This window comes from Anabrus simplex, chromosome 3, assembly GCF_040414725.1.
Source record: "Anabrus simplex isolate iqAnaSimp1 chromosome 3, ASM4041472v1, whole genome shotgun sequence".
Classification (NCBI taxonomy): Eukaryota; Metazoa; Arthropoda; class Insecta; order Orthoptera; family Tettigoniidae; genus Anabrus; species Anabrus simplex.
In genome coordinates, this window is record NC_090267.1 from 181,042,819 (window position 1) to 181,062,706 (window position 19,888).

Consider the following 19,888-nt stretch of genomic DNA (forward strand, 5'->3'; position numbering starts at 1 on the left):
TCTATTCCGTAAGCTAAGGTAAGTAAATCAAGGGCAATTTGTTCACGGTCTCTACCTACAAAGTTTCCTCATTTTATTCAATCTTCCCCTAAAGAAAAAAAAAAATTTTAGCAGGTACTGAACTATATTTAACGTAGGTAACAGTAATTATGCAATTATGAATGGAAATTGTAGAAGTTTGTTTATAAACTTGAAAATGTATGTTTGTCCACCTAGAACGCTGACATTTCACACTGTGCGGTGTTGTGCACTATGAGCCCTTCCAATTTGTATTTAGAAATACAATCACATTCACCATATCCCCATTCAAACGATTTCGTTTGTGGGTCACTAGTGTTCCGGCCTTGGAGAAAAGTCGTTCACAAGGAACGGACGTTGCTTGTGAACATAAATATTTCTTCGCAAGTTTAGCGAGTGTAGGGAATTTGGCTGCATTGTTTCTCCAATAATCGAGGGGACTTATTGAGCGGGGTTCGTAAGGCTCTTTCAGGTATCTTTGTACCTCCACCGTAGCATCTGATCTGACGTTGTGACATAGGTTTTCGTCTGCGACACAAGCATCAAATGATCCCCAAAAGGAGGTGTCGAGTCCAGTTGTGTTCGACGGTGTAACGGCCTGTACTGAAGTCGATGGGGTCGTAGACCATAATCTACACGCTTCGTTAATCAGTATATTCACTGCCTGATCACGTTGAGCACCACTAATAAAAGGCAAACTCTTAAATCTCGGATCGAGAATTGTAGGCAGTGCAATCGGTAGGACACTTTCAACATTGAGAAACTTCCTTTGTATGGCTGTCAACAAGTCCGTTAACACCTGTTTCGCTACGGCATCGTCCTCCTCTTGTATGCGTCTTCCCACCGTTTCCTGTATTTGTCGGTTGAAACCAATTATCTTTGAGATGGAGACTTGGCGTTCTGATGACATTTCAGTCGTCATCACATCAAAGGGATGCAATATCGGCAGTAAGTGTTCAACTGTGGTCCACTGTGAGACAGTAAGATTCTCAGGTGCAGAAGGTATCGTTGCAAGCGTAGCAGCGACACAGTCCTTTTGTTCTGTCAAACGGGATAACATCGCACGTGCTGTTCCATCTCGTCTCCACTTCTTGCTGTAATTTATGAACAGGCTTCCCTAGTGACTTCTGCATGGATTCCAACTTTTCTTTTCCAGTACAAGACGATTTAAAATACCCAACTATCTGGCAACATTTTCCCCGTATATCCGACACATTCTCCAGGCCTCGCTTGACTATAAGTTTCATAGTGTGGGCAAAACATGGGATATATGTCACTTTTGGGCTTAAGAGAGCAACTGTTGCTTTTATATTAGCAGCATTATCTGCTGCAAAACACATTACTTTGCCATTTATGCCCCAATCACATATAGTACGTCCAAGTTCCGCAGCAATATGTGCACTTGTATGTGTTTGAGGGAATCTAGCGGTCTGTAAGGTAACTGTTTCCAAGGAAAAATCTTTGTTGACAAAATGACATGTGACTGCCATATACGCCTCTGCTGACAAGGATGTCCACATGTCTGTAGTAAGACTTACATATTCCGCTTCTGCTACCTTCGCTTTTACCGCGCGGACTTCTGACTCATATCTGTCTGCAACCATTTGCCGCAATCGCTTCCTAGATGGAAGAGTATATCTCGGATCCAGGGTATGTACAAATCTTCGAAACCCTCGATCCTCGACTATTGCTAAGGGCTGGAAATCGTCAGTGATCATCTTCACTAAAGCATCATCAATTGTTTTTCTTCGTACGTGGTCATCTGAAACATGCATAATTATTTGGCATTACAATAACATAGGTAGCATGTAAATATATTCACACGACATACAAAACAATAGTCGTATAGACTGTACAGTACCTGGATAGGCACCACTATGATGCCCAATTTCACCCCTGCATTGTTCCTGTTCATCAGACATCAGTGCTGTGTCTGGATGTTTCATCTTCAAGTGCTTTAACATCGTGCTTGTAGTTTTATTGTAACTTAACTCAACTTTGCATACGTTACACACCACTTTATTCGAGTCATATTCGACACGTTCGAAATGGTCCCACACTACCGACCTCTTCCGAGATGACATGGTGTCTGCCTCAGTCACTGACTGTTGGAACTGAATGAATGCGTGGAGCACACTGCATACCCATACGAACTGGTGTGAGCACTGCACACGTCATCACATGAGTCATAACAACTTGGGAGAACTATTAACACTGCCCAATATTCCATAAAAAGCACAGGTCACTTTTCTGTAATATCATATATTTCAAGTCAGTGTGTCAAAATTCGGGGACGTAACCCGCTGTGGGTGGGCGGGGTAGAATAACACCCACGGTATCCCCTGCCTGTCGTACTTGGGAGCGTAGGTTGGCGACCACGAGGCCCTGTGCTAAGTCCTGGCATTGCTTCCGCTTACTTGTGCCATGCTCCTCACTTTCATCTATCCTATCCGATCTCCATTGGTCAACGCTTGTTCTTTTCCGATCCCGACGGTATTAGGTTGCGAGGTCTACGGAGTATTACATGTTCACGTCCTGCGTGGCCCTTGACTTCCTTCGGCCAATACCTTAATGTGTCGACGTTCCAGATTCCTTCCCTTTTTCCTCCCTGATAAGTGTTATATAGGGGACGACTGTATTACCTAGTTGTACTTCCTCTTGAAACAATCATCATCACCACCACCTCCCTGGCGAAAGTATGTAATACCTACAATGAATAATTAAATTATGTTCATAATCTTCACTCTGTATCTCAAGTTACCAAAGGCTAACCTACTGGGCGATATAATGCAAATAATACCAATATAATGGTCCATTATTGGACATTATAAATTTTCCAGCTAACTCATTCCTGGTTGGCTGCGTTTCGCACTCGTGTGCTAAGTTAGGCTCATCAGTTGGGACTTAGCACACCACCCAAGATGCAAGGCTAGCGCATACCGAGGAGGCCACTGCATAGGCTACTTGAAGCCACCAGCACACGAGGGCGAAACGCAGGCAACCAGGAATGAGTTAGCTGGAAAATTTATAATGTCCAATAACGGACCATTATATTGGTATTATAAATTTACTCATTCGGGACAAATATTTTAGGTTCCCTATGGGAATCAACATCTACATCATAATGCAAATATGCAAACTCATATCCTCATCCCGAGGTGGTGCAACTCCTTCCGCGAAAACCCCCATTGCAGGTGAGCTGCATGTACCATTAAAATCACATGCCAGCCGTCCTGACATTCTAAAATTTCTGGCAGCACCGGGATTCGACCCAGGCTTCTAACGATGGGAGTTAATAACACTGCCCGTTACGCTACAGTGGTGCTGTAAGGAACGAGCCCAACTAAATATAGACAAAGGAGAAAAGGAATAATGTCATTGTGTGACAAACTAAACGAATGGCATTTCGAAACAAATATGTTACGGTCTTACACTCGCGGTTTCATGTTATGGTCATCATTTATGTAGCTGTTGTGATAGTACTTAATGATTGGGGCATTTCTTCCGACTGCTCGGCAACAGGTCGCAGTTACGAGTCGTGACGTCACCGTGGAGACTCGAGTACTTCGCACGGGTTACTTGGCGAGGCTTGGACTCGACAGACTCGATTCTCGCGAGTCCAAGCGTTACTCGCGCACATCACTAGTACTTGACGCTTAGTAAAATTAAGGTTTAGAGACAGCAGGAATATTTTCGTGATGGACAGTCGTATTGTAAAGATACGTGGAAAAGCTATTGCCGGCAAATTTTCAACGGGTTCTAGTCGATATTATGATGCCAATTTTAAGTTAATGTTTATTAAACACTCGGAAATGCAGAATAATTGTGCAGCCGCAAGAAAATACGGCATAGGCCTAACTAAAGCCAATATTTTGCGTTAGCGTGAAGGCAAAGAGCTAAAAAAAAAATGCGTACTGTACAAAAAAAGCATTCAGTGGTCCGCAACAAGGACGCTTTAAAGAAGTCGAAGATGAAATTCTGAGGTATGTGCATGAAAAACGCAAGGGCGGAATAGCCATACCGTGACGCAATAAACTCGTTCGTTGACTTTCAACGTTCACGATTAGGCCTATACATCGTCAGCCGCTGAATTTGGCCGAACTCGACAGGCGAGACGTGCGTGTAGTGGTAGCCGGTTATATCTGACGCTGCGTAAAAGTAACATTTTTATAGACAGCAAGAATAATTTCCTGATGGATCGTTGTATTGTAGAGACGCATGGAATAGGTATTGCCGGAAAATTTTCAACGAGTTCTCTTCGTTATTATGATGCCAATGTTAAGTTAATGGTCCTTAAACCCGCGGAAATAAGGAATAATTGTGCAGCCGCAAAAAAATAAAAATAAATAAATAAACGGCGTGACGAAAGTCAATGTTTGGCGTCTAAAAATGCGTAGGCCTACTGTACAACAAGGCATTCATACGATTTTACAAACTTCTTTTTGAGCCTGATTTATTTTTTTTTTTACGGGAAAAGTGGGGTTCATCGTGGATTCGGAGAAATACGGTACTATATTTTTTTCAGAATGAAATTAAACATACATTTTCACGTAGTATCGAATTACGAAAAATAACAAACAAGCAAGCCGTAGTGTGGATATCATCTGCGGAAACACAAGTTTTGAACAAACTGATAGCCGTTTCATACCGATTTTAATGTGCATGAAGGGTTTTCCGACTTTTATACAAAAATCGGATATAACGACAATCCGTTATAGCCAGTCAATTTTTCGCTGTTATGAATTCTCGCTATAACGGACTTCTACTGTAATTGTAATTTCACTGATTACTTCTTGAAAAGGTATTTGTAATCGTGAGTAAAATATTTTTTAAGTAACTGTAATTGAGCTCAAATACTTTTTTTTTTTTTTTTGTGTGTTCTTCCCATCGCAAACTCTTTAAAGGTGAATTCTAAGAAACATAGATCTTCCTTTCAAATAACAAAAACCCAAATGCGCACTAATAAGATTTGGCTCAGAGAGGAAATCAAGTTCCTATATAAGAAGAAATCCTTCCTTAAAATAAGCTCTATGAAACTTACCTTAAAACTACCAAGTTACTATCTCAATTCCAATGGGATCTTTTTCAATCACCCATTGAATATAAATTGCAAATGACTTTATTCCATAAACAAGAAGTTTTAGAGAAGTTACTCAATCTGAAAAACTCTAAACCCGATTCTAACTCTAACACAGCACATCCATCTACCACTAATGATCTTAAAAAAAAAAAAAAAAAGTACTGAATAGGTGGAAACCTTTTAGCTTTTGTTTTATATTATATTGCTCTTCAATACAGAATAATATGAAATGTATTACCTACTAGCAGTTACCCACGGCTTCGCTTACGTGGATTTCATAATTTGATCATTCCTCGGTATTGTAGTAAGACATTATCTGAAAATCCCTAAAGTATAAAAGCTCACCAAAGAATGAGTATAATTCACCCCAGAAACTCTTTGTAAATCACGTTTGTGGTATTGCCTTTTGGGGCTAAGGTGACCATGCGACATAGAACTGTACATGTGAGAAACAGTCTTCTCTCAAGTTGGAAAAAAGTTTATTTTTAAATGGAGATTCCAAATACACAAGCACCTCGTTTATCCGGATTAAGTGGGACTGGAACTGATCCAGATTGTCGAAAATCCAGAAAACAAAACAAAATTCAGTACATGTTATACAACACATGAGCCGCTGAGAACCAAAGTGGTGTAAGTCAATTTTTTCCCATTCTGAGAAATTAAAGGTTCCGCGTTTCATTTCATGCACATTCAGGCTTTACAAGAATTCATGATTCATTTGATGAAATATGCAGACGATATATTAAAATTATATTTAATAAAGACATTTTAGTTATTTTTTCCTTAAATTGCTTTTAATCGTTCCTAAAATTTAGAGTACCACTTTTCCTGTCAGCAGTTTACTCATAGTGAAAGGTAAAGTGGTACAAATGAAGAGTTGTACCACTCTTCCGATAAATGTTTTGGCGCAGTTGAGTAAAAGGAAAATGTATAGGTTGTGTTTTAACCTCTAATATGGCAATGTATTTATAAAATAATTGTTAATGAAACATAATGTTGTAGAGTAGATGTGAAACTGCATGTACGGCTTCCATTACAACTTTTTCTCTCACAGATTGAGTTATTGTTCTGTTGTTAAATGCTAACTACGCAATCTGGTCTAATAGTTCAGCAGTACGGACACTCATGAATTATAAATAAACTGTTTTGCCCAAATGTCAAAATTTCTGAAAATTAAATTATCATGCTGAAATTTAAACAGACTTTATAATGGAAGATGCCAGTTTCACAATCTATGACATCTTCCTCTTGTAATGTGTTGACATAATCCACAGCCGAATTCACAGTTGTCAGTTGACTGAAGAAAGTGTGGTGTACTGGAGGGATGTATGGGAGAAGGGTCATCATGTCTCTCTTATTAGCCTTGGTGACAGGTCGCACAGCGTTGTTGAGAGGGATGAGTTGAACACCAGACAAACGAGGACCGCCAAGAACACGATGTGAAGGAGTAAGTAATGTCCGAAGTTTTGAAAGGCATTCCTTCATCAAGAGATTCCTTGTAGAGAATGAGATGAGGAGAGTCTTTCTAAAAACAAAGCCATCGAACATGACACCAACTGAACTTTTCATTTTGCGTGTTCATCTTTCTGAATGTTACACTTTTCTCTATGTCTTTTGTTGAGACAAAGTCATTCAGAGCCATTCTATAAACGGCAAAGGGTTGTTTTCTCCTTGCCTTTTGAATGGTATTACACCAATCATCCGGAGTGAAAATTTGAGCAGTTCTTGATTTTCTCTCGATAACTCCGAAATCCCGATCGTTTGGAAGAAAGGAGTGTCCTGATAGGATGAACTTATGGTCAACCACTTGGATTTCGTTTCTCGAGTTCTTTACAATCCCTATCCAAATTAGTGCAAGTTTGGAATTCCAATTTTGATAAGCTACTGTGTCACTGTATGCTATCACATGATGAGCATCATGGACATGTTTTAGAAGGCAGGAACCTACTTCTTAGGAGCCTTTTGATGCCAATAACTTTAATAACACCTGAATATTAAAAATCTAAATAAAGAAAATAATACTGATACTTATTAGCACAGTTAAAAGGACTTTTTGATTTTAGAACGTAAATAACAACGATAATGAACACAGAACAACACAACCACGAGGCCGTGACGCTTGACTTATACCACTATTCCTGTAAATGCGCTCCACTCTGGCGTGATGGGAAGAATGCATCTAGCGCTCTCAAGCGTCTCCCATGGGAGTTATCATTATACCACTTCTTCACAACAAATTTTCATGTGTTATAAGTGCACTGAGTGATATGACTCAAAAACTGACATTTCTTGACTTAGACCACTTTGGCTCTCAGCGACTCATATTAGCATAAGTTGTACAGTAATACTTCTTTTCAATTGTACAAAAAAATATAAGAACACTTTTCTTACATTCACAACTATATTTTATGCACTAAAATAAAGTGTGAGCTTTTCTGTTTTACATTTGTATAGCATTTGCGCACAGCATGATCACGAAGACGTTTTACTAACATCAGTTTTGCCAGTGTGGTTTCAGTCTGGGATTCTAAATGGTGGTGGTGGTGGTGATTATTGTTTTACGAGGAAGTACAAGTGGGCAACCATCCTCATGGGATTCTAAATAGGCCATCAGTTTATCCAGCTGCATTCTTGCATCTCCATGAGCCATTGTTTCTTCTGATGGAGCGCCAGTTTCATTTTCGAATTCACCATCACTCTCGTCATTACCTGCCGCGGAACAAGAGGCAATAATTTATTCATCTTTCATTGTACCGTAGCCTGAATTGCAGTCATTTGTGTCGTTCACATCTACATCCGAGCACCCAGGAATGCGTGCAAATGTGTCAAGGAACTCAGAAGAGAACACAGTTTCCCATTCTCAATTCCATGCGAATGCTGGGTCGGTACCTTTGATAGACTGCGACTGATTTACTTCCAATTCCTGTCCTTAACTATCCTTGGCGGAAAAGACATTCAAGAAGAATCGATCGCGTAAAAGAAATACTGTACAAGTATAAATACAAGTTTATTATTTTCGATCCGGATTAATGAGGGCCGGATAAACGAGGTTCTTGTTTACCTATTTCCATGCCTGTAACATCTTTAGTTTTTGAGATATAAGTATCCTCAAACAAAGGATTCACCTAATTTTTCAATTCATTCACCCCTCCCCGAGTGGATTTTCTTGAAAACAAAAGAATACGTGTTTCTTTACTTTGAAAGAACATTCCAAATACAAATTTTCATGTCTGTATCATCTTCAGTTTTTGAGATATAAGTATCATCATAAAAATAATTCAACTCCTATTTCAAGCCCCCTCCCCATTAAGTTGATCCCCCCCTCCCAAAAAATGATCATTTCTTATTTTTAAAGATGATTCTAAACACCAATGTTCACATCTGTAACAACTTCAGTTTTGAGATATATGTATGCTCATAAAAAGAATTCAACTCCTTTTTCCCCCCCTCTCCCCCCGAAGTTGATTTTCCCCCAAAAATGGGCTTCTTTATTTTTGAAGGAGATTCCAAATACCAATTTTCACACCTGTAACATATTTTGTTTTTTGGGATATAAGTAGCCTCATACAAATAATTCTACTAATTTTTCAATTCTTTCACCCCCCTTAAGTGGATTTTTCAATAACAAAAGAAGACGTGTTTCATAATTTTTTTAAAAAGGAGATTCCAAATACCAATTTGCACGTCGTCTGTAACATCTTTAGTTTTGAGATATAAGTATCCTCATATAAATCATTGAACTATTTTTTTCAATTTATTCACCCCCATTGAGTGGATTTTCCAGAAACAAAAGAATAAGTATATCTTTACTTTGAAAGAACATTCCAATTACAAATTTCCATGACTGTAACATCTTCAGTTTTTGAGAAGTATCATCATAAAAATAATTCAACTCCTATTTCAAGCCCCCTCCCCATTAAGTTGATTACCCCCACCCCCAAAAAATTAGCTTTTCTTATTTTTAAAGAAGATTCCAAATACCAATGTTCACGTCTGTAACAACTTCAGATTTTGAGATATATGTTTGCTCATAAAAAGAGTTCAACTCCTTTTTCACCCCCCCCCACCCCCCCGATATAAAGCAATCAACTATTTTTTTCAATTTATTCACCCTCATTGAGTGGATTTTCCAGAAACAAAAGAATAAGTATATCTTTGCTTTGAAAGAACATTCCAATTACAAATATTCATGTCTGTAACATCTTCAATTTTTTAAATATAAGTATCCTCATAGAAAGAATTCAACTCCTATTTCACCCCTCCCCCCCATTAAGTTGATTCACCGCCCCTCCACCTCTAAAAATGTGAGTCTCTTTATTTCCATAGGAGATACCAAATACTAATTTTCACGCCTGTAACCTTCAGTTTTTGAGATATAAGTATTCCCATAAAAAGAATTCAATTTTTTCACTTCTTTTCACTGACCCTCTTAAGTGAATTTTCCAAAAACAAAAAATATGTGTTTCTTTATTTATAGAGGGGCTTCCAAATACCAACTATCACGACTGTAACATCTTCAGTTTTTGAGATATATGTAACCTCATAAAAATAATTCAACTTCTTTTTCACAGCCCCACCACCCCCAAAGTTGATTTCCCCCAAAATGTGTGTTTCTTTATTTTTAAAGGAGATTCCAACTACCACATTTCATCTTTAGTTTTCTTTAGATATAAGTATCCTCATACAAATAATTCCTCTAATATTTCAATTCTTTCACCCCCCCCCCCCCCCTTTTTCAGTGGATTTTCCAAAGACAAAAGAAATGTATTTCTTTATTTTTAAAGGAGATCCCAAATAACAATTTAGACGTGCAACATCTTTAGTTTTTGAGATATAAGTATCCTCACAAAAATAATTCAACTAAATTTCAATTATTTCATCCCCTTAAGTGGATTTTCCAAAAACAAAACGTTCTTTAATTTTAAAGGATACCAATTTTCACATCTGTAACTTCTTCAGTTTGAGATATCAGTATCATAATAAAAAGATTCAAGATGGCGACTACTGTGTGTGAGTCTGTGATATCCATAGTAGATAATGGTGTAAGATGCAGTGAAAAATGTGGCAAATGCAGAAGAGTAGTTAAAAATGGGATTCTGTGCCGTAAGTGTGATGAATGGTACCATTTTCGTTGTGGAAATATTGTAAATAGGACTGATATTGAAGAAAGTGAGTGGCTGTGTCCCGAGTGTAAACAAACTGAGAGTGAGGCAGAACAACAAGAAAGAGAGACTTACGAAACTATAATTAAGATTTTAGGAGTGCTACAAGAGGACTTATGCGCTCTGAAACATGAAAATGAAAGCTTAAAGGACAGAATAAAGAAACTGGAAGATAAAGAAGACATTGGAGAAGAAAGATCGCTGTGGACGGAAGTGACGCGTGGCCATTTTAGGCCTAATGTTAAACATATGGGAGAAAATATGTACAACTTAAAACCGGGAAAAAACTCTTTGCAGTGCCAAAATAGATTTCAGTTATTGCAGCAAGTTCCAGAAGAAGACACACCAAGTTTTCCAAATAATTTTAAATCCAGTGGAGGTAAGCTACAGAAGAAGAAAACCAACCGAAAGTCAAGATCGCCAAAGATTCATCTCTACGCAGACAGTCAAGGGCGGGGTATGGCAGAAGGCATCAAGGATGAGCTGCATAATCCAGAAACTGAGGTTTTAGGACTAATAAAACCAGGTGCCAAAACTGAAGACGTCCTTTCAAGTTGTGATCCTGTGTTAGAGAAGGACAACTACGTGGTGATTGTGAGTGGTACAAATGACACTGCTGCAAATGAAGGTGAGGAATTAATTACGACTCTCAGAGGTAAGATTTCTAAACTACTTGACTCAAAAGTAATTGTAGTAAATGTGCCACCCAGGTTTGACCTTTTAGAGGACTCATGTGTGAACAAAGCTGTACATGATGTAAATATAAAAATCAAGAGATTAAGTAAGAGTTTTAGAAATGTCTATGTAGTAGATACTTTAGGTCTTGGCAGGCAAATGTTCACTAGACATGGGTTACATCTAAATGGTAATGGAAAAGCAACTCTCTGTAGACAAATTGCTACAATTATCAACAGAGATTTGCAAACTAATCTGTACTTAAGAAAACCCATACCACTAAACTGGCACATACAGGGAAACTTGCCAGAAAACCCAGACCCTTAAATCAAGATCTATGTACAAGGATCTGGGTTCCAGGGAAGTTCTCAACTCATGAGTCAAACATTACCCAATTGCAACAGTCAAGTTTTAGGGAGGAAGGAGGTCTGAGATTGCTCTTGGTAAACTGTCAGAGTGTAGTAAATAAACAATTAAAATTCGGTACATTGATGGAATCTTATGAGACGGATGTGGTGATAGGAGTGGAATCGTGGTTGAGAGAAGGGGTGGGTAATACAGAAGTATTTCCAGAAGGGTATACAGTCTATCGTAGAGACCGAGGAGATAAAAAGGGAGGAGGGGTATTTATTCTGGTGAAGGAAACTTATTGTTCGCATGAATGGTTTACTGATGAAAGGGATGAAATATTAGGGATAAAATTAGTTTGTGATAATATGAAGGAGGTGGGAATTATAGGAACATATAGGCCTGGAAGAGAGGAAAGAGACATGGAAATATTTGAGAAAATAATAGATTATACTCATAAAAACAATAATGATACGGTAATAATTGGGGGAGATCTAAACTTGCCTGAAGTTGAATGGAATGGAGCTGCAAGTGAAGCCCATGAACAGAAACTGGCAAATAAGTTAATTTGGGAGGGAGGATTTACACAAGTAGTACAAGAACCAACTCGTCTCAATAACTTGCTAGATGTATTCTTGATTAAACCATGGGAAATTGTTGATAAAACTGAGGTAACTGAAGGAATAGGTGACCATAAGGCTGTAATAATGGATGTAGGACTTGTACCAAAAATGCTTAATAAGAGGGTCACAAAAGACAAGAAATTATACAGAAAAACTAAAGTTGATGAATTTGGGACTTACCTTAAATCACAATTCAGTTGTTGGATAAGTGAAGGGAATAATGTGGATACACTTTGGGCTAAATTTAAAGGAATCATTTGGGAAGGAGAGAAGAGATTTGTACCTGTTAAGAAGGGTAAAATGACCTCAGACCCTGTTTATTACACAAGGGAAATAAGACAATTAAAAAGAAAATGTAGAATAGTAAACAGGAAAATCAAAGAAGGTAGGGAGAGTAGAGAAAGTAGAAAACAGCTAATGAGGGAACTGAATAGAGTGAAAAAGGAAGCAAAAGAGAATTATATGAATGGCATTCTTCAAGAGGGTAATGACCACAAAGGGAAATGGAAAAAGCTGTATTCATATATTAGGAATCAAAAAGGAAAAGGAATCCAAATTCCTACAATGGTGGGAGAAGGGGGTGAACACTATTTAACAGATACTGAGAAAGCAAACCTCTTTAGTAGGGAATTCCGAGATTCAGTAGAAGATTGTCAGGACTTGGAAACCGTAACAGAAGATAGAGAGGGAGAGACACAGAGGGAAACAAGAAGCTTCTCATTCGCAAATGAAGATATTTTCAGAGAAATCCAACTGCTTCAGCAAGGAAAAGCCGCAGGAAGCGATCAAATTACTGGGGAGGTATTAAAGACAATGGGGTGGTATATAGTGCCTCATTTAAAATTTCTCTTTGACTATGTCATAAATAATAGTGTGATACCAAAGGAATGGAAGGAATCTATAATAATACCAATTTATAAAGGAAAGGGTGATAAAAGGAAACCAGAGAACTACAGACCAATCAGCCTGACCAGTATAGTTTGTAAAATACTGGAGAGTTTAATAGCAAAGTACATCAGAGGGATATGTGATGACAAAAATTGGTTCATGAGGAGCCAGTATGGATTTAGAAAGAAATTTTCTTGCGAGGCACAACTTGTAGGATTTCAGCAGGACATATCAGATCAGTTAGATTCAGGAGGCCAGTTAGATTGCATAGCCATAGATCTTTCCAAAGCCTTTGATAGAGTGGAACATGGAATATTATTAAAGAAATTGGAGGGAATAGGATTGGATGTAAGGGTTATACGTTGGATAAGAACATTTCTAAATTCAAGGGTTCAGAAAGTCAAAGTAGGAAATAATATATCACAGGAAGAGAAAGTCTGGAAGGGAATTGCACAGGGTAGTAGAATCGGTCCGTTACTTTTCTTAATATACGCAAATGATTTAGGGAACAATATAACATCGAAAATAAGATTGTATGCAGATGACATAATTGTTTATAGGGAAATAAATAACATTGAGGATTGTTCAGAATTACAAAGGGACCTTGACAGTATCCAAGAATGGGTTGAAGAAAATAATATGAAGATTAATGGAGGCAAAACAACTGTTACAACATTTACAAACAGGAGCTTTAAAACTGAATTTGAATATACTTTGGATGAGGTAGTTATCCCAAAAGATGGCAAGTGCAAATACTTAGGTGTGAGATTTGAAAGTAATTTGCACTGGAAGGGTCATGTTGATGACATTGTTGGGAAAGCATACAGATCGTTACATGTCATAATGAGACTACTTAAAGGATGCAACAAAGAATTAAAAGAAAAAAGTTACTTAAGTATGGTTCGTCCATTATTGGAATATGCAAACAGTGTTTGGGATCCTCACCAAGAATACCTAATAAAAGAACTAGATGGTATGCAGAGGAAAACAGCAAGGTTTGTAACAGGGGATTTCAAGAGAAAGAGTAGTGTATCAGAAATGTTAAAGGAACTTGGGTGGGAAACTTTAAGTAAGAGAATGGAGAAAACTAGACTTATAGGATTATATAGAGCCTATACAGGAGAAGAAGCATGGGGAGATATCCGTGAGAGGCTTCGGTTGGAAAATAATTATATTGGTAGAACTGACCACAAGTACAAAATTAGAAGGAATTTTAGCAGAAGCAATTGGGGTAAATTTTCTTTCATTGGGAAGGGCGTGAAGGAGTGGAACAGTTTACCAGGGGTAGTGTTTGATCCTTCTCCAAAATGTGTACAGATATTCAAGAAGAGAATAAACAACAACAGAGATAATAAATTAAATGTTAGAGGGCATTCGACCAGTGCAGGATATTGTAAATAATAAATGTGTGTGATTAAATTCACTCCATCCCCTGGTCTAAGGAGTTTGGACAGCCCAAGTAGGGGACTGCCTGTAGGGATGAAGTACAGTGGGGACTTCGAGGGCCCTGGGACCGCTACGGTAGCTGTGAAGGCCCTTCAGGAACTCTGAAAAGTGGTGGCAAAAGGGGCTCTGGTTAAGACGCAGCAGGTCGTTATGCTACTTAGGTTCCAAAATGGGTAAAATATAAATATGTAAATAAATTCTGTGTTAATTTTAATCTTATACCAGTTGTATAGTATTATTAGAAGTAATTTCACATACCGTACTGTATATGAGTTGACTATGTTTGTAAGATATTATAAGTAGAATTTTGTAAACAATATAAATTTATTAAGGATGATGTGTGTGTTTAATAGAAAAAATTATTAGCGTAAATTGTATAATATTGTATTCTAGGAAAATTTTCTTCGTCTCCTGTTAATTTAAAATTTAGTGCTTGACAATAATGTATTTTAGTGTACCATTTGCCACCGAGGTAGACACCTCATTTGCAAATAAAGAGATTTTGATTTTGAAGAATTCAACCCCATTTTCAGTCCTTAAGCGGGTTTCCCCAAAATAAATTTTTTAAAATACATGTTTCTTTATTTTTAAGAGAGATTAAAAATACCAATTTTCACATCTGTAAAATTTTTCGTTTGAGATATACTGTACGTATATTCTTTTAAAAAATTCACCCTCTTTGTCACTCACATCACCCCCTATTAAAATTGGATTTTCCAAAAACAAAAAAATGATGTGTTTCTTTATTTTAAAATGATATTCTAAATACCAATTTTCATGTCTGTAACATATATAATTTTAGAGATATAAGTATCCTCATATGAGGTATTTAACTGCTTTTTCACCTTTTTTCACCCCCTTTAATGTGATTTTCTGAAGAAAACAAAAAAGAAAAAAAAATACATGTTTCTTCATTTATAAAGGAGATTCCAAGTATCTATTTATAGTTTATATTTTGCCACAGCTGACGGAATAATGTAAATTATTCCTCACTTCAGCGACACATGCCGATCCCGCAGTGTAGGGGTAGCGTGCCTACCTCCTACCCGGAGGCCCCGGGTTCGATTCCTGGCCAGGTCAGGGATTTTTACCTGCATCTGAGGGCTGGTTTGAGGTTCACTCAGCCTATATTATTATAATTGACGAGCTATCTGATGGTGAGATAGCAGCTCCGGTCTGGAAAGCCAAGAATAACTGCCGAGAGGATCCGTCATGTTGACCCCATGACATCTCGTAATCTGTAGGCCTTCGGGCTGAACAGCGGTCGCTTGGTAGGCCATGGCCCTTCGGGGCAGTTGCGCCATGGGGTTTGGTTTTTTGGCTTTTTCAGTGACACATAATAGCAACAAGGTTATAAAATACTTTATTTGTGAAATTTACTGTAGGTGAATTTAAACAATTCACCCCCTTGGCAATGGAATATCCAAAAATCCTCCCTTAGTGAGCACCTAACCTCTAATATAAATGTATTCCCAAAATTTCATTTCTTTATGTCCAGTAGTTTCAGTCGGTCGGTCAGTACATGGTATTTTATATATATAGATGACCACACAGTACTATATGAAAACAGCATTTGTACAGCCTCTATGAAGCATTCTTGGAAAAGGTGTATACCACTGAGTTCTAGAAGCCTTGAACCACCTACCATTAGTGGTTTTGACCATCTACAGTAAATTTCACAAATACAGTACTTCATAAGCTTGTTGCTATTATGAGTCACTGGAGTGAGGAATAATTGATGTTATGCCCTCAGCTGTGGCAAAATATAAACTATCGACTCCTAGGTGCCTTGGTCTTTACTGCCTTCTGTGTTAAAAGTTTAAACTTCTCACAGTTGAGAGAGGAAGGTAAATATTGTCGGGAACTGCCGGCAAGCGGGTTACGTGAAAAAAGGTAGGTCCATCGTCTTTCAGGTTCTGAAACAAAGTGCTCCAATATGACCAAAACAATGTACTGTAAGCAATTTTGCTGGTGATTTTGACTGTGCAGAAGGTGACATAGATTATGCCCAAGAATAATTTTGCCTCTTGAAGAAATGATGAAAGCGTGGACGTCTGTTTAAAATAACATACAGTGGGCATGATGCAAGTTGCATACCGCATACGGTAAGCAGATAATTACTTTTACTGGAAAATTGGGGCTACAGAAAGAATTTTGGGCATTTTAGATGTGGTTTTAGTCTTTTTTGATGAATAGTAGAGGAGATGAACAGAGCAAGGTGAGCAAAGCTGATAAGCGAGTGTCTGGTAGCCAAAGTCACGTGTTACAACCTGGAAGCCCGTGACATGCGATGAAATTTATGTGGTGCTTGGTCTCAGACTATTGATGGGTATAGTTCAGAAGCCCGTTTTGGAAAGTTGTCTCACTAGGGATGCATTTCTGTATTTCCTAATATTTCTGCAATCTATGAAACAGGACCGGTTTGAACTCATAATACGATTCCTGCACCTTACTATAATATAACAGCTGCCAATCAGATACACCCTAGAAAATCATTTGAAATTCAAAACATTCTCCAAATAATGGACACAAAATTTCAGTCTGCCCATCTTCCATCACAAAACATTATAACTGATGAATCTTTCAACTTGTTATTTGTTTATTTAACTATCATATGGTCTTTAGTTCCAGGAATATCCGAGGACATGCTCAGCTCATCTGATGCTGGCCCATTTGATGCCAATGAGCAACGTACACATCTGGGTGGGAGATGATGATCATGATAAGACAGGGGGAAAGTGAAACCTGGAGTCGACACACAGTTCAGTTAACCCTAAAACAGTATATCCCTCTAAAAGTCAAAACGTTCAGAATAAAACTGTATGAATCATCAACAGCCTGGTCCAATCAATATCATTGAATGCCATATCTAGATCTACGGACGCCATGTACATGAGCTTGTCCTTCTTAATTCGGTCCTCTAAGGTCATCATATGTTATAAGCTGCAATGTGATCTGTATTGACAGCAAATAAATATAACAGGGTAAATTGGTCACCTATTCAATACATATATGCAATGCCAAATATAACTAAATTTCCATGAATCTGTTATATTCTCATCGACACTGATTTTCGGTACTAGTTTCGACCCTTCAGCTGTACATAGTCAATTGGTACATTAGAAACATGAAACATAGCACATCTAAAAAAGAAGTGCCCATTTTAAAAGCAAGTCCTTGATGAATGTATTATAACCTTCCAATGGTTCCAGATTGGGAAGAAAGGAACCATTGAAAGTTTATGGTAATTGAGAAATTCTTTTTTTTTTTTTTTTTTTTTGCTAGGAGCTTTACGTCGCACCGACACAGATAGGTCTTATGGCGACGATGGGATAGGAAAGGCCTAGGAGTTGGGAGGAAGCGGCCGTGGCCTTAATTAAGGTACAGCCCTGGTGTGAAAATGGGAAACCACGGAAAACCATCTTCAGGGCTGCCGATAGTGGGATTCGAACCTACTATCTCCCGGATGCAAGCTCACAGCTGCGCGCCTCTACACGCACGGCCAACTCGCCTGGTAATTGAGAAATTAATGAAGATCACAAAGTTATACGTCCAGATAGATAGAAAGTTGAAATAATTCGCTCAGTTAAATAGTAAGCCAAACGGAAATTGGAAGTATAGAGAAACTCATAAGCTCAGAACCCCGTGGTATTCAAATTAGTTATGTCCATTAAGTAATGTCCTTGTACAAGCAGAAATATTAAATGAAATGTTGTATTTCAATGAAAGAGAAATTAGTAGCGATGTAATGGTGTTTAACTTCAATACCGAGAGATACGACGGAGGCCATGCAATGGATAAAACGATACAGGACAAGTGCAATTTTCTATACGCTGGTCAAGCATTAGCTATTACGAGATAAGTTCGAGCAATCAAGAAACCAATGTAACGTAATCGATTGGTACATAATTCGAGAAGACGATGGACTGTTGAACATATTCCTTTACCTGGATTACTGATCATAAGAGCGTTCTGTATAAAAGAAGTTAGTTCTCAAATGTCAAAGTAATATGGGAAGGAGATTACAGACCAATGATTTATGGTGAACTATGAAATGCAAGCTGATACTATTATTGTCAGTTAGAATAGGGTTTTGTTTCGCAAAGACAATGTGGTTATAATGAAAGAAAGAGTCTGAACATTGAATGAAACTACTGCATACAAACGAGAAGGAAGGTAGTCAGAAACCTCTAAGATCCGAACAGCTATTGTATATAAGATATGAGGTTTTAATTGTAAAGATAGGATATAGACTTAACTATAAGATAATAATGCGAGTGTTAATTCAAAACACTAGTGGATTTATTTATAGTGTACAACATTGTACTAATATTTATTGTATAAGTTTCAGGGATCATGAAGCTGACCTATGTAATGGATTGTCGTTGTGTGATGTCAAATAACAAGATCATGCAGGCCTAAATCCAGGATAGTGTCCTGGAGGGTCTGGAATAATGTTGGAAGGAAACAAAATCATAAAATATAACAGCCAAGATGTGGGAGATGCTGTATTCGCGATTCCATCAGCAAGATAAATACCCAGATGAGTGTCTTTCCTTCATTCTATTAGGTAGCTGCTTTTTTTGTAGTAGAGTAGATTATATCATGGCGTCAGAATGTGACATACAGTGAAACCTCGGAATGTGAGTAACTTGGTCTACGAGTGTTTTGCAAGACGAGCAAACATTTTAAATATATTGTAACTTGATAAGCGAGTGAGATTCCGCAATACGAGCGTCACGTGTGCCTACGTTTTTCCCTCCCTTGTTCGTCTGTTGAATGGATGAAAGAGGTCTTTGGTCCTGTAGTGAAGAGATAACTTTCAGAAAATAATCTGCCGCTAAAAGTCTTGCTGGTTATGGACAATGCTCCTGCTCATTCTCCAGGTCTTGAGGCCTTGAGGACAACTTACTGGAGGAATTCAAGTTCGTTAAGGTTAAGTTCCTTTCTCCCAACACTACTCCACTACTCCAGCCCATGGATCAGCAAGTTATTTCGAACTTCAAGAAGCTATACACCAAAGCACTATTTCAGCGATGCTTCGAAGTGACCGAAAAAACAAACCTTACCCTCCGAAAGTTTGGGAGAAATCATTTCCTCATTGTGAACTGCCTGAAGATCATCGATAAAGCCTGGAATGGGGTCACCAAGAGAACTCTCACTTCCGCTTGGGGAAAACTGTGGCCTGACTGTGTTCTTGGACGTGACTTTGAGGGGATTGTTGACGACAGTCAGCCGCCGATCGTCAATGAAACTGTGTCCTTAGGGAAGACTATGGGGCTGGAGGTGAATGATGAGGTCATTCAAGAATGGAAGTATATAGCCAGGAACTGACCACCAACGAACTGATGGACCTGCAACGTGAACAACAGGAGGAGGTTATGGAGATCTCGTACGGGGAAGAGAAGGAGGAGAAGTCAATATGGAATCTCTCACTTCAACTGAGATTTGGAGAAGTGCAAAATGTGGGAAACAGTGCAAAATTTTGTAGAAAAACACCACCCGAATAAGGCTGTACCAGTACGAGCGATGAATCAGTTCAATGACAATGCAATGTCACATTTTTGTGAAATCCTCAAAAAGAGGCAAAAGCAACAGTCATTGGACAAGTTCCTCGTTAAAGTTGCATGAAAAGAAAACAATTCCAG

General features: G+C 38.2%; 2 protein-coding genes across 2 annotated transcripts in view; one reads left to right on the forward strand and one right to left on the reverse strand.

Moving 5' to 3' along the window:
• The window catches only part of LOC136866121 (uncharacterized), a 65,304-nt gene extending 46,546 nt beyond the window's left edge, over positions 1 to 18,758 (forward strand). The window contains exon 4 of the mRNA XM_068226613.1: positions 18,586 to 18,758. Coding sequence (XP_068082714.1) covers positions 18,586 to 18,643 — 58 coding nt within the window. The 3' untranslated portion in view covers positions 18,644 to 18,758. The remainder of the gene's footprint in view (positions 1 to 18,585) is intronic.
• Positions 1 to 19,888, reverse strand: part of LOC136866120 (centrosomal protein of 135 kDa) — a 670,869-nt gene that overhangs the window by 407,026 nt on the left and 243,955 nt on the right. The gene's annotated exons all lie outside the window — the stretch shown is intronic.